The 15,969-nt window shown below is 50.4% G+C and overlaps 1 protein-coding gene across 1 annotated transcript in view; it reads right to left on the bottom strand.

Annotated features, from left to right (window-relative positions):
- Positions 1-15,564, bottom strand: part of CERKL (CERK like autophagy regulator) — a 270,516-nt gene extending 254,952 nt beyond the window's left edge. The window contains exon 1 of the mRNA XM_082262403.1: positions 15,052-15,564. Coding sequence (XP_082118529.1) covers positions 15,052-15,496 — 445 coding nt within the window. The 5' untranslated portion in view covers positions 15,497-15,564. The remainder of the gene's footprint in view (positions 1-15,051) is intronic.
- Between the last annotated feature and the right edge of the window lie 405 nt (positions 15,565-15,969).

Here is a 15,969-nt window from a genome sequence, read left to right as displayed (position 1 = left end):
CTTGGCTCTGCTATGGACATCAACCGCCTAAATCCAGAGTAAGACACCATTGTAAATGGCTGGTTATCAGTGACCATCATCTCTGCGATTACCCTGTCCAGCAGCTGGGATTTTCCTTTGGAATTTAGCCCACCTGTTTTTTTCTGAAACATATCTGTTATTGTTGTCTGGGATAGTTATTTCACTTTGTGATTCAATTCGTTTTTTCTGTGCTGCCTTATATAATTCAACACGATGAACTCTTAGATAGGCCCAAAGATTTGACTTATTTTTGGTCTTTCCAGTTGCTAATCCCATGCCCATGCTGTGGGTGTCTGGCTGGCACAGGGGCTGTGGATGGCTGGCTGGCACAGGGGCTGTGGGTGAGTGTCTGGCACCCTGCTGTGTGTGGGTGACTGGCTGGCACAGGGGCTGTGGGTGGCTGGCTGGCAACCTGCTGTGGGTGGCACGCTGCTGGCTGGCATGTCCTCTCTGCCTGGCTGGCACAGGAGCTGTGGGTAGCTGACTGGCTGGCAGAGGGGCTATAGGTGGGTGGCACCCTGCTGTGGGTGGGTAGCTGGCTGGCACCCTGTTGTGGGTGGCTGGCTGGAACCCTGCTGTGGGTGGGTGGGTGGCTGGCACCCTACTGTGGGTGGCTGGCTGGCTGGAACCCTGCTGTGGGTGGCTGGCACCCTGCTGTGGGTGGGTGGCTGGCACCCTGCTGTGGGTGGCTGGCTGGCACAAGGGATGTGGGTGGCTGGCTGGCACAAGGGCTGTGGGTGGCTGGCACAAGGGCTGTGGGTGGGTGGCTGGAACCCTGCTGTAGGTGGGTGGCTGGCTGGCACCCTGCTGTGGGTGGGTGTCTGGCTGGCACCCTGATGTGGGGTGATGTTTAAGCCTGGGACACAGGGAAGGCAACACAATATCTTAATTCAAATCAAAATCAGAGACCAACATAGGAAAGAATGATGGACAGGGGCGAAGCACCAACAGATCCCTGTAAATCACCAGATAAGATGAACAACAGGATAACGCCGCCGGGTCCGACACCCTGCGCACAGAGGAGATAGCCACCAAAAGGGCCACCTTCTGGGACAGGGTAAGCAGGGGAAACTCCTGCAGATTCTCAAAGGGAAGCTGGAGAACCAAAAGTACCAAATTGAGGTAAAGGAGACCACACTGGAGGGACCAAGTGTTAAACACCCTGAAGAGAGGGTAGCCAACCCTGAGTTGTAGCCAAGAGTCTTTGGCCCTTGATCCTCCCTGAGGGGAAGCCTCCAAGGAAACATCGGCAACCTGCCTCGATCCTGTAGAAGTCTTGGCAGAAGCTTGAGTGGAGCGAAGGCGCAAATCAGAGAATACTGACTCCACTGGGCCACCAGCATGCCTGTGGCACCTGCCAAAGGATCCCGTGACTGAGACACGAACCCATGTACCTTTCTGTTGAGCCGAGATCCCAACAGATCCACCTCTGGGGTGCCCCACCTGAGACACAACTGAAGAAACACTTCTGGATGAAGAGTCCCCCTGGACTAATGCCTGCCAACTGAGGTAATCCGCCTGCCAAATTTCCACTCCGGGAAAGGGAATGGCAGAGAGGGCTGGAACAATATGTTCTGCCCACCTGGGAATGCCGGGCTACCTCCACTGCCGCCAGGGCACTTCTTGTGCCCCCTTGGGGATTGACATAAGCCACGGCTGTGGCACTGTCAGATTAAATGTGCACATGACAGCCTTGTAGATGATCCATCCAATGTTCCAGGTACAGCCTGATCGCTTGTAACTCAGAACATTGATCGGTAGTCTGGATTCTTCCAGGGTACAGACCCCCTGAGCAGAACTTTCGCTGAGGAGGCCCCCTGACCCGGACAGACTGGCATCCATGGTGACCACTGTCCAATACAAGGGTAGGGAGGATTTTGCCCTGCAGGAGCACAGAAGAACGAAGCCTCCAAATTAGGGATTCTCTCGTACCCCGGCTCAGCTGGATTTGGTTGTCCAGAGACTGCGCATTTTTGTCCCATGTGGTGAGATCTCCGATTGCAGGGACTTTGTATGGAACTGTGCAAACTGGATTGCCTCAAAAAGGTTGACACCATCTGGCCCAGCACCCGCTTACAAGTCCGGAAGGACAACCATCTGCTGGTCAGCAGGAGATGAACTGCAACCTGCAGTGTCTGAAGTTTGTCCAGGGGAAAAAATACTTTGGCTAAGGCTGAGTCCAGAGTCAGCCCCAGATAGTCTAGGTTCGTAGAAGGGACCAAGGCTGACTTCTGAAGATTCAGAATCCAGCCAAACTTCTTCAGAGTTCGTATGATGATCTCCAGGTTTTCTGCCAGCACAGCAGAAGACTCTGCTCGCAGAGGAGATTGTAAAAAATAGCCCAGGACCACGATCCCCTGTTGGCATAACAATGTCAGTACCGGGGCCAACACTTTAGTGAAGACCCAGGGAGCGGAGGTGAGGGCAAATGGTAACACCCCAAACTGACAATGGTCCACTCCCACTGCAAAGTGGGGGAAGCTTTGGTGACCGACACATATTGGAATGTGAAGGTAGGCACATTTGATTTCTATGGAGGCAAGAAAATCCACCTGATACAGTGGAAGGCACCACTGTGCGAATGGACTCCATCCTGAACTTCTGCACCCGCACAAAGCAGTTCAGCTCCTTGAGGTCCAGGACTGTAAACAGGCTGAGAAAACCCCTGAAAAAGTTCTGCAATCGGAACTGAGACAATCACCACCTGAAACAAGAGATCTTGCACTGCCCCAAAGAAGCAGAGCAAGCAGACTGGGGATAGTCGCACATTGGAAGGAAAAAACCTTTCCAGAGGGCGAGCATGAAACTCGATCTTGTATCCAGACTGTTTGACTTTGTGGACCCACTTGTCTTGTACCAGGGAAGTCCACGGGTCCGGGAACCAGCGAAGACGTCCCCCCACCCCAGATACGGGTGGGGGCACACCTTCATGCTGAAGGAGCCCGCCTTGACTTGCCAGACTATGTTCGCTTAGATCCATCAGAGGAGGCCCTGAAAAGGTTTGATTCCTTCTCAGTCGATCCTGAGGGACGAAAAACTTCTTATGAGCCGAAAAAGAGGGCCCATGTCTGCCCTGAGGGTCCTCGCCCTTAGTAGCCTGTGGAAGAAAGGTACTCTTCCCCCCTGTGAGACCCTTAATGATGTCATCCAGGGTATCTCTAAACAGACGATCTCCTTGAAAAGGAAGACCAGCCAGGGCTTTTTTAGAAGTCTGGTCCGCAGACCAGCATTTTAGCCAAAGGACATGCCGAAGGATCACTGCGGAAACAGAGAGCCGAGCCACTAGGGAAGTCAAATCCAAAGATGCTGCACAGATAAACTGCAGCCCCTAGACAAGTTGGTCCGCCGGCTCAGCAAAGGCAGGTGGAAGCTGTTGTCCCTCCAGGTCACGGCATAAAAGCTTAGCCCACTCAGTCAAAGTTTGCGACACCAGAGCAATGGTTTAACACCGGGCTCAATGCCTTTGTCAGCTGGGTCCTCAAAGGCCGAAGACTCTTCAATCAGAATCATTGAAGAGAAATGATCCTCACTATCTGAGTATTCTCCATTAGCCACCAGGGGAACCCGCAGAGAAGTGTAAAAACACTGCCAAGGGACACCCTCACCGCGCTGGCAGCTCCACCCAGTCGCCAGCTACTTTGGTATGGCGACCATAAAAAAATAGACCACCCCCACAGCGCTTCCCCTTCAAAGAAAGGCGCCAAGCTGGCCGCCTGGCCCAGTAGGCCGCAAGCCGAGGCCTACATTTCTGCGGAGGCCCAGATGCAAGTGCATGGATCCCAGCCAATAGGGCCAGTGGAGGAAAAAGCAGATGCCCAAAGGAAGAGCGAGGGCTTCAGCTAACCTTGCTGAGGCCGCCGCCCCCCCCAACAGAGGCGCCCGACTCGGCCGCATGGCCTAGTAGGCTGCAAGCCGCTGCCTAAACTTTTGTGGATGCCCAGCCGCTTGGGCACTAACCCCAGCAGAGCCGACCACACAGGGGCAGTGGAGGGGAGGGCAGATGCCCAAATGGAGGGTAGTGACTTTAGCCACCCTCACTGAGGCCACCCCACATAGCTCCCAAACAGTAGGCCGCAAAATCGCGGCCAAAATTTTCAGCCGGATCCGGCACATGAGGTGCGGACCCATGGATGCAAAACCATCCACTCCCCCAGCCCAACAACTGCAGCAGAGAGCCCAGAGGACACCCCTGCCCTAGTCACCCCAAGGTGGTGGGGAACCCTGCTAACCTCCCATTGCGCACCAGGATAAAAAACCCGGCCAGCAGCAACCCCAACAAGCCCCCCTTAAGAGCATGTGGCAAAAGCCAGCTCATAACCTCACCCAGTGGGGAGAGGAGGGGTCCCACCCTCCAGGAGAAAAGGGGGGACAGCTACTTACCATACAATGGAAACAGGGTGGGCACCGCCCTGGGAAGACCACCTCTCTATTGAAATGAGGGGGCTGTCAGCCAGGAGGAACGCTGCGACTCAGGCCAAGGCCAGGTCGTATGCGCCCTCGTGAGACATTTAACTCACAGGCCAGCCCCCCAGTGGGGCTATGTCATGGCCGACCTAGCACGGAGCTGAGGCCTGCGCCCACTCGCTGGCCAAACTGGGGGGACCTGCTGGATTTTGTAAAAAATATCCAGCCCGTCGCCCACTCTATCAATTTACTTTTGGTGATTGATATACTAGTGGTGATTTCCTTTTACGTTGGAACACAAAATATTTCTCCTGGATTCAAATTTTATCTCGGATTTGGACAATACTTATTATTTTTTCATTTTTAATTTGTGAACTTTGTTATTGTTAAGTGCCTGTATCGCATTGTTCTATTGTTTCTGTCTGCCTTGGGATCAAACTATTATGGAATGTATATGTGTATGTGGATAAGCTGCCAAAGGGGAGGGGGAATTGTACCAGAGTGTATATCTCTTTGTGCCTGTGTTTGAATAAACAGTCTTATGCTTCTTACCACTGTACACTGATGTCTCGACAAGTGACTGGGTGGGCTAAGGGATCTTGGATCATGCTGATACCATGCAAGGGAAGCTTATATGGCGGACATACTCTTCTTGCGTACGGGGTCCATCACAAAAGTCTTATCACTTAGGTAGTGTAAATACCCGTTTTAACGCATGCTAATATTCTGCTAGCTTTCCAATTTTTAGCTTGGCATTGCATGTGATTGCCGAGCCTGTGATCTACTAGGACCCCCAGATTTTTTTCCATCCAGGATTCCCCCAAAAATTCACCCCTTAGCAAGAAACTTGTGTTATATTTTTCAACAATAAACCTCATTTACCAAGTATTTGTCCATCCCTTTATATTTTATTGTGGTCTTCTTGCAAAGTTTCTATATCCTACAGTTATTGCCATGCTTAGCTTTGTATCATCAGCAAACTGTCATGGATATGCAATAATGTCTGGTGGCTTACCTGTTCCTCATGTCTGCATTAAGGGCCAGACTCTTCCTTCTGGCTGCTTTTATCATCTCTACTTCCTGTTCCTGCCCCGCCCAGGTCATCACAGGAAGCCTATATTAACCAGCGCACTGCAGGCCTGCCTTGCTGTTCAACAGTATTAGTTTCCTGTTTGCCGTGTGCTTGTAACTACTCCTCTGTGTACCGACTTTGGCTTGCCTCTGACTATTCCTGCTTGCCTGTTACCCTGACCTTTGGCCTGTACCTTGACTACCCTTGTCTGCCTGTTACCCCGACCACGGCTTACCCATCACCATTCTGTGTGTCCTGAGTGGCTGTTTCCCTTCACTCCCTACGGAGCGTGACCTGGGGGACCCCAGGGGCCGCGACCTGGGCCCAGTTGCAGCGAAGTCCATCCTCACCACTAGAGGCACTGGTGAACACCTGCTGGGTCTTAGACTCCGCACCCTGGGGAATCTTGGGTTCACGTTCCGGTCCATCCGCAGCAGTCTGCTGTAGGGTTCACTACCTTGCGCTGCGCCCCTGCCTCCAACAGGGTGCAGTTGTCACCTGGCCACAGGTGACCTGACAGTTTGAACAGCCATGAACCCGGCTGACGTGCCGCTCCCCCCAGATGATCCATTACAGAGCTTAGTTCACACACTCGAGACGCATGAAACTAATCAGACTCAGGTGATGCGATTCCTACGGGATCTGGCTTCCCGCTATGAACAGCTTCAGACCTTGTTGGGGACCCCGAATCTGAAACCCCAAGAACAACCAGTAGCTGGGCCTGTCACGCCAGTCACAGATTCGCATCCACTGCAACTACCTCCTCCAATCCGTTTTTCTGGAGACTCCAAGGCCTGCAGGGGATTTCTTAGCCAATGTACCATCCATTTTGAGCTTCAGCCGCAAAACTTCCTGTCAGATCGGGCAAAGGTAGCCTATGTTATTTCCCTCCTTTCCGGCGAAGCTCTAGCCTGGGCTGCCCCCCTATGGGAGAAGGATGATCCGGTAGTTTCCAACCTGCCCGACTTCTTGAAGCTCTTTCGTAACATCTTTGAGGAGCCGGCTCAGGCCTCTTCAGCGGCTAGTGCTCTTTTACGTCTCCGCCAAGAATCCCGTTCACTGGGACAATATGCTCTCCAGTTCCGTATCCTCTCAGCTGAATTGAGCTGGAACAATGAGGCCCTGGTCGCTACCTTTTTGCATGGCCTCTCTGACCGAGTGAAGGACGAATTAGCGGGAAGAACCATCCCCGTCGGTCTGGACGATGTCATCTCTTTATGCAACCAGATCGATATTCGTTTGCAGGAGAGGTCCATAGAAAAAAGACGCCAACACTCCCTAGGTCTTAGCCAGTCTGAGCTCCCCTCACTCCGTCCCGTGGAGCATCCTCTGCCTGTTGAGGAACCTATGCAGCTGGGCTGGACCAGACTTACCCCCGAAGAACGTTCTAGACGCAGAACTTTGGGCTTATGCCTCTATTGTGGAGGCAAGGGCCACCTTCGTGTCTCCTGTTCGCTTCGCCCGGGAGACGCTCGGGTAATACATTTAGAAGGTGGAATGTTGGACCCAGAAACATCACCTTCCCGTATTCTTCTTCCAGTGTGCCTCCACGTAAGCACTTCTCCTCAGTCGACCCTTGCATATCTGGATTCCGGGGCTGCCGGCAACTTCATGGATTGGAGAACTGCTTGTTCTATGAAGCTCACCCTTTCACCCCTCTCTACGCCGCTGGTGGTCTCGGCAATTGATGGCACTGTTCTCCCAGGGGGCCCTATTCGCTTCCAGATGCTACCCATTAGGATGTCAGTAGGGATTCTTCACCAGGAGTGGATATCCTTTCTTATCCTACCCAAAATCTCTAACCCCATTGTGTTGGGCCTTCCTTGGCTACGGCTCCACTCTCCCCATGTGGACTGGGCCTCTGGGCGGATCCTGGCTTGGGGCCCCTCATGTTTCTCATCATGTCTTTCCAAGGTGACCCCAAAGGAGAGAATTTCCGTTGCCACCACATCTGTATCTTCTGACCTTCCCGCTGCATACAGCGATTACCGAGATGTGTTCTGTAAGAAATCAGCTGACGTGCTTCCTCCCCACAGGTCTTTTGACTGTGCCATTGACCTTGTTCCCGGGGCAACGCTGCCCAGGGGTCGTACCTACCCATTGTCCATCCCAGAGACCCAGGCCATGTCTGAGTATGTCGCAGAGAATCTTGAGAAAGGTTTCATCCGGAAATCCTCATCACCTGCAGGAGCAGGGTTCTTTTTTGTCGCCAAGAAGGATGGTACCTTGAGACCCTGCATCGATTATCGAGGCTTAAACGCTGTTACTATTAAGAACCGATACCCCTTACCCTTAATATCTGAACTATTCGATAGGTTGAAGGGTGCCTCCATTTTCACCAAGTTGGATCTCAGAGGGGCGTACAACCTAATTCGAATTCGAGAGGGTGATGAATGGAAGACTGCGTTTAACACTCGGGACGGTCACTACGAATACCTGGTCATGCCTTTTGGGCTGTGTAATGCCCCAGCTGTGTTTCAAAACTTTGTCAATGAGATCTTCAGGGACCTGCTGTACCAGTTTGTTGTCATCTATCTGGATGACATTCTGATCTTTTCGGAAAATCTGCATGTCCATAGAAACCATGTCCGCACTGTACTCCAGCGCCTTCGAGAGAATAATCTCTATGCCAAGCTGGAGAAATGTTCCTTTGAATGTTCTGAGGTCCTATTTCTAGGATGCTTTGTATTAAGTTTAGGCCTTCGTATGGATCCTGGGAAGGTCTTAGCCATTACCAACTGGCCCCTTCCTGCTAGTCTTAAGGCCACACAGCGCTTTCTTGGTTTCACCAATTACTATAGGCAGTTCATAAGGAATTACTCTTCCATTGCTGCACCTATTATCGCCTTGACCAAGAAGGGTGCTAATGCCAAAGTCTGGCCCCCCGAAGCTGTCGCTGCTTTTCATGATCTGAAACAGGCCTTTGTCTCCGGGCCTCTCTTGAGGAGACCTAATCCTGGGGATGCTTTCTTTATTGAAGTGGACGCTTCTTCAGTGGGGGTGGGAGCTGTTCTTCTTCAACTCTTTGAGAAGAAACGTCAACCATGTGCGTTCTTTTCCAAAAAATTTTCTCAGGCAGAGAGAAATTATGCTATCGGTGACCGGAACTTCTCGCAATCAAATTGGCGCTGGAGGAGTGGCGTCATCTTTTGGAAGGTTCTCCTCACCCCATAACGATCTTCACAGATCACAAGAATTTACAGTACCTACAGAATGCTAAACGTTTGAATCCCAGGCAGGCCAGGTGGAGTCTTTTCTTTTCCCGTTTTAATTTCCCGATTACGTACAAACCTGGTTCCTGTAACGGTCGGGCTGATGCACTTTCTAGGTCCTTTGACACTTTGGACGAGGAGTCCACTCCTGAACCTGAGCCGATCATCCCCACGTCATGCATTATTGCCCATTCTACCACCCTGGACTCGAAGATTCCTCCTGGTAAGACCTTTGTCCCCACTGAGCTAAGAACTAAGATTCTTTGTTGGGGGCATGATTCCAAGGTGGCAGGCCACGCAGGGGTTCTCCGCTCCTTCTTGCTCATCAGCCGTCACTACTGGTGGCCTAACCTCCGCTCAGAGGTCAAAGACTATGTCAAGGCTTGTCATGTCTGTGCTCAGTCTAAATCCTCCACACAAGCTCCTGCTGGTCTCCTCATGCCTTTGCCCATTCCTAAGGAACCCTGGGCTCATAATGCCATGGATTTTATCACCGATCTCCCACTGTCGGACGGTAATACAGTCATTTGGGTGATAGTCGATCGGTTTTCCAAGATGGCTCATTTTGTTCCCCTTCCTGGTCTTCCTTCTGCTCCTGCTTTGGTTAGGGAGAGAAATTTTTGCGCCTCCATGGGGTTCCTTCTCACATTGTTTCCGACAGGGGCGTTCAATTTACGTCTCATTTCTGGAGAGCCTTTTGCAAATCCCTCAATATTGCCTTGGATTTTTCCTCTTCTTACCATCCTCAATCTAATGGGCAGACGGAGAGGGTTAATCAGGAGTTAGAGATTTTTCTTCGCACCTTAGTCTCCGCTCATCATGACGATTGGTCCTCTCTACTTCCGTGGGCGGAATTTTCCCATAACAATCATGTAAATACCAGTTCGCAGAAAACACCCTTCTTCGCAGTTTATGGAAGACATCCTCAACTTCCGCTTCCCATGGCCTGTTCTTCGGATATCCCAGCATTGGCTTCAGCTCAGGAGTCCTTCAATTCTATCTGGAGTGAAGTTCATGATTCCCTCCAGGCAGCTGCCGACAAATTCAAAGGCTTTGCTGACCGCCGCAGGCGTAAACCACCTTCTCTTCAGCCAGGGGACAAAGTTTGGCTCTCCACTAGGAACATCAAGCTTCGAGTGCCTTCCCTGAAGTTTGCTCCAAGATTTATTGGTCCATATACCATAATTTCTAAACTGAATCCGGTTTGTTTCAAACTTCAGATCCCCAAAAGCCTCAGAATTGCTAATTCCTTCCATGTTTCCCTTCTGAAGCCTTTAGTCCTCAATAAGTTTTCTCGTCCTTTCCCTACCATGGCACCGGTCTCTGAGGATAATCAGGAATACGAGGTCAGTCAAGTTCTGGATTCCCGACTCTGTAGAGGCATTCTTCAGTACCTTGTTCATTGGAAAGGCTTTGGTCCTGAGGAGAGATCTTGGGTCCCTGCATCGGAGGTCTTTGCACCTCGTCTGTTAAAAAGATTTCATCTGAAGTTTCCCTCTAAACCCGGGTCCGGGCGGGGAAGGGGGAGGCCTCGTAAGAGGGAGGGTACTGTCATGGATATGCAATAATGTCTGGTGGCTTACCTGTTCCTCATGTCTGCATTAAGGGCCAGACTCTTCCTTCTGGCTGCTTTTATCATCTCTACTTCCTGTTCCTGCCCCGCCCAGGTCATCACAGGAAGCCTATATTAACCAGCGCACTGCAGGCCTGCCTTGCTGTTCAACAGTATTAGTTTCCTGTTTGCCGTGTGCTTGTAACTACTCCTCTGTGTACCGACTTTGGCTTGCCTCTGACTATTCCTGCTTGCCTGTTACCCTGACCTTTGGCCTGTACCTTGACTACCCTTGTCTGCCTGTTACCCCGACCTCGGCTTACCCATCACCATTCTGTGTGTCCTGAGTGGCTGTTTCCCTTCACTCCCTACGGAGCGTGACCTGGGGGACCCCAGGGGCCGCGACCTGGGCCCAGTTGCAGCGAAGTCCATCCTCACCACTAGAGGCACTGGTGAACACCTGCTGGGTCTTAGACTCCGCACCCTGGGGAATCTTGGGTTCACGTTCCGGTCCATCTGCAGCAGTCTGCTGTAGGGTTCACTACCTTGCGCTGCGCCCCTGCCTCCAACAGGGTGCAGTTGTCACCTGGCCACAGGTGACCTGACACAAACACTGAGATTAAACTATTTATACCAACCACTCTATCATTTATAAATTCATTTTTAAAAAATGAGTCCCAGGACAGAGCCTTGGAGTCCCTCACGTACAACTCCAGACCATTCTGAGTACACTTTATCACCATTCTCTGGACGTGCTCTTTTAACCAGTTTTCTATCCAGGTACATACACTTTTTCCCATGCCAACATGTTTGGAGAACTGTATGGAATGCTTTGGCAAAATACAGATACACCACATCCACAGGCCTTCCTCTATCTAGATGACAGCTCACTTCAAGTAAATGTTAAAAGGCTGGTCTTTCAAAAATCCATGCTGGTTACTACTACTACTGATATTGTTTTTATAAACAAATTCTTGGATATAGTCCTTTATCACCCCTTCCAATAGTTTACATACTATTGATGTTGGGCTGACTAGTCTGTGTTGACATTTCGCCAATCAGCTTGTACCACTCCAGTCACTAAGGTGTCCATAAAAATTAGGAATATAGGTCTGACTAAAACCTGGCAAAGTTCTTTGAATACTCTTGACTGTTAGGCATCTGGTTTTGGTGATTTATTTAAGTTTTTCAAGGTTTTTTTTTTTTACAATGGCCTCTGTTAGCCACAAGGTTACATTCTGTGTTGTGTTACTGACAATACAGTCGGATTATTATACCCCTCCTTTTCCTATGTAAAAACCTAGGAGAAGAATGCATTTAATACAGTTGCCTTCTCCTTGTCCCTCATCCTTGTAAGAAACTTCCTATGATTCTTCTCTATTAGGATAATATGCTCTGACTTCATTTTCTTACTATGAATATGTTTCAGCATTTTTGGGGAATTTTTTTACTCCCCTCAGTGTATCTATCATGGTCTATTTTAGCTGCCCTGATTGCACTTTTACATTTCTTATTGCATTCCTTGTGGTGATGGAATGCCCACAATGACCCCTCTGCCTTATATTTTTTAAGTGTCCATTTTTACCTCTTTTTTAATGCCTTTTAACTCTAAAGTTTAGCTACCCAGCCTTAACCTTCATCCACTCACTGGGTTTCCATCAATGGCAGATACTACAATTCCCATCGGACTCACAGAGCACACCAGGAGAAGGTGCTCTGTGAGAACATTTAGAACATTTTTTAACATTATTGCTGAGGGATTTAAAGTTCATTCACCCAATAAAAAGATTTAGAAAAAAAAAAAAAAAAGTTCAGTCAGAGCTTCCTGAAGCCCCGTAACAGAAGATCCATACCTCTGTTTGGACATGAGGCTGGTGGTAAACAATGCATGAGCCTGTGCATTGCACCTGATCGCAATTGCAATGCTCTGCAGGCCCAAAGGAAATTAAGAATTAAATGCACATTTTTTATTTTATCAATGTTGGTGAATTTTTTTTTTTTTTTTCAATCGGTGGACTATGCCTTTAACATAGCTTATAAGGTATGCAGGAAGGAAATTACAAACTGTGTATGCCATAATTACAGTGGGGTTTTTTTTTGCAAAGTTTTCTGTCAGTTGGCAGCTCTTAGAAAACAATAAAGATCAAATTGATAACTTCCTTGTTCGAGAGAAATAATGTTAGGATCCTTTCTTTTCTTCTTAGATATCCTGGACTGTTTCTAGGTGGTAGTATTATAAGTTAGTTACCTAATGTTTGGACGCTACTCTAATAGGTAACAGGAACTCCTGCTATAAGTTTACACAATGCACCCAATTAACATATTCTATGCAAGGACTGAAAGGACTGAGAGCACAATCAGGTCCTGAAAGATATGCTTGGCTGCACGCTGCCTTTAGGCCATTACAAAGTTTAACAGGATGTAGAAATTGGTAACCTTCTTCAGCCAGGACACAGAAATCTGTAAAAACAACTTCTTGTAAAGCAACACCTTATGACTGTCAATAGTAAAGCACTCATGTTTATTAACCTTACTTTATTTTAACATCTAAAAAAGAAAATAAGACTAAAAGCCTGTTGAAAATATTGATAAAAATAATCTGTAATATCAACGTAAATTAGTGGCATGCAAACTATATATCCCAGCTATGTTTGGCCACACACACCCTTACCTTTAGAGCACTGACCTAGGAAATGATTTTTAGAGGACAGGTCAAAAATAGCCTATATAGTGTGTGTGTGTGTGTCTATATACTGTATGTATATATATACTGTCATATATATATTTATTTATTATTACTTATAAATCAGTAATCTCTTACCCAATCTCTGAACCAGGCAGGAGTCATCGAGGACGTGGGCAAGCCCACTCCTGCACTCCTGTGTACTTCCACGATTCGATGCAGCTGGCTTGCGCCTGCGCAGTAATTACGCTGGCGCACCTTGTTGATAAAAGGTTGCAATAGCAAAGTAGGCATCAGCGGAAGTTCCCACCCTATTGTTATGGCAAACTGTCAATCTTTAGAGGTCCCGGTGCCAAACTCTGGTACACACTATCCATTTTTTATTTCTTTCAACCCAGCGGGTCTCAAGGTAAATGAGGACATACCTGTCTTACCTGGGCTCTGGGGGTGATTGGCACACATCTGTCTCATCTGAGCTCTGGTGGTGAATGGTGACACACCTGTCTCTGGGAGATAGGGGAGATACATGTCTGGGGGTAAATGGGGGACACACTTGTCTGAGGGTGAAGCGGAACACACCTGTCTGGGGTTGAATGGGGAACACTCTTTTCTAGGGGTGAATGGCACACACCTGTCTGGGAGTGAATGGGTCCACACCTGTTTGTTGGGGAATGGATACACACCTGTTTGGGCTTGAATGGGGACACACCTATCTGCGGGTGAAGGGCACACACCTGTCTGGGGGTGAAGGGCACACACCTGTCTGGGGGTGAAGGGCACACACCTGTCTGGGGGTGAAGGGCACACACCTGTCTGGGGGTGAAGGGCACACAAATGTCTGGGGGTGAAGGGCACACAACTCTTGCCTGGGCTCTCATGGTGAAAAAGGAGACATCCCCTTTCCGGGGGTGAGGGGCAAACACCTGTCTCACCTGGACTCTCATGATGAATGGGAACACACCTCTTGGGGTTGAATGATGGTTGGGACATACCTTTTTGGGGAGTGAAGGGCACAGAGGAGTTTAACCTGGCTCTAAGGATGCATAAAGACACACCTGTCTTGCGAGGGGGAGTGACTGGCACACACCTGTCTCAAATGGGCTCTGGGAGTGAATGGGACACGCCTGTCCGGAGGGGGGTGAAGGACACACACCTGTATGGGGGGGGTGAAAGGCACACACCTGTCTGGAGGGGGGTGAAAGGCACACACCTGTCCGGAGGGGGAGAAGGCACACACCTGTCGGGGGGGGTGAAAGGCACACACCTGTCCGGGGGGGGTGAAAGGCACACACCTCTCCGGGGGGGTCGAAGGGGCACTCACCTGTCGGGGGTGAAGGGCACACACCTGTCCAGGGGGGGTTGAAAAGCACACACTTGTTCGGGGGGATGGGGGGGGGTTAAGGGCACATACTTGTGCGGGAGGGGGGGTGAAGGGCACACACCTGTCCTGTCCAGGGGGTGAAGGGCACACACCTGTCCTGTCCAGGGGGTGAAGGGCACACACCTGTCCTGTCCAGGGGGTGAAGGGCACACACCTGTCCAAGGGGTAAAGGGCACACACCTGTCAGGAGGTGGGTGAAAGGCACACACCTATCTGGGGGGTTAAAGGCGCACACCACACCTGTCGGTTAAAGGCACACACCTGTCTGGGGGAGGGGGGGGAGTAAAGCACACACACTTGTCCGGGGGGAGGGGGTGAAGGGCACACACCTGTCCTGTCCAGGGGGTGAAGGGCACACACCTGTCCAAGGGGTGAAGGGCACACACCTGTCAGGAGGTGGGTGAAAGGCACACACCTATCTGGGGGGTGAAAGGCGCACACCACACCTGTCCGGGGGGGGGGGGTTAAAGGCACACACCTGTCTGGGGGAGTAAAGCGCACACACTTGTCCGGGGGGAGGGGGTGAAGGGCACACACCTGTCGGGGGGGCACAGCTGTCCAGGGGAGGGGGACACAAACCTGTTTCACCTGTGGGGGGGGGGGGCTGATAGACACAAACATGTCTAGAGTTGAGGGGCGCACACCTGTTTTACACCTGTTTGGGATGTGAAGGGCACAGACCTGTTTTGGGTGAATGGGGACACACCTGTCTCACACCTGTCTCACCTGGGCTCTCCGGATAAATGGGCGTCCACAGTAATTGGCTGGAGGTGAGGGAGACGTCACAGCTCTTCTTGTGGATCTGGAATATCCCCCGGAGCAGGCTGTTCTGGCGCCCGTAGTCCCGGGATAGGCGGGCACTGTACTCCCCCAGGGATCTCTCCTCCGGGTCACTGTACCCCCGGGCTCCGGAGCGCTCACTTCCCGAACTCCACTCCTCACAGCGCTCGTTCAGCTGCTGGGGCACCGAGGCGGGTCTCCTCCAGTGCCGGGGACTCCCGGGCTCCATGTTCTCCTCCCCGCTCTCACTCCAGGCGCTCACACGCCGGTATACACCGGGCAGGCGCAGAGTCTCCCCCATACTGTCACTGGCGGAGCTCCGGAGTTGGGGGGACAGGTGGCTGCTGAGACTTGGGCTGCCAGGGTAACCAGCGGGCACGCGCGACGCCATCTCCGGTTGTCTGAGAGACGGGGGCGCGCGCCGTGCTATGGGAGAGGAACGCGCAGTGATAATCCCAGTGAGGGTCCGGAGGTCACACTGAGCACACAGAGAATACATATATGAATATATACAGGGAATACATACAAGGAATGCATACAGGGAATGCATACATGGATATATATATACAGAGAATACATACAGGGAATGCATACAGGGAATACATACAGGGAATACATACATGAATATATACAGGGAATACATACAGGGAATACATACATGAATATATACAGGGAATACATACAGGGAATACATACAGGGAATACATACATGAATACATACAGGGAATACATACAGGGAATACATACATGAATATATACAGGGAATACATACAGGGAATACATACAGGGAATACATACATGAATATATACAGGGAATACACACAGGCAATACATACAGAGAATACATACAGGCATATATACAGG

Source organism: Pelophylax lessonae, assembly GCF_965119305.1.
Source record: "Pelophylax lessonae genome assembly, chromosome: 6".
Lineage (NCBI taxonomy): Eukaryota > Metazoa > Chordata > Amphibia > Anura > Ranidae > Pelophylax > Pelophylax lessonae.
The sequence above is the reverse complement of the archived record's forward strand: the minus strand, read 5'-3'. Positions and strand labels throughout refer to the sequence as shown.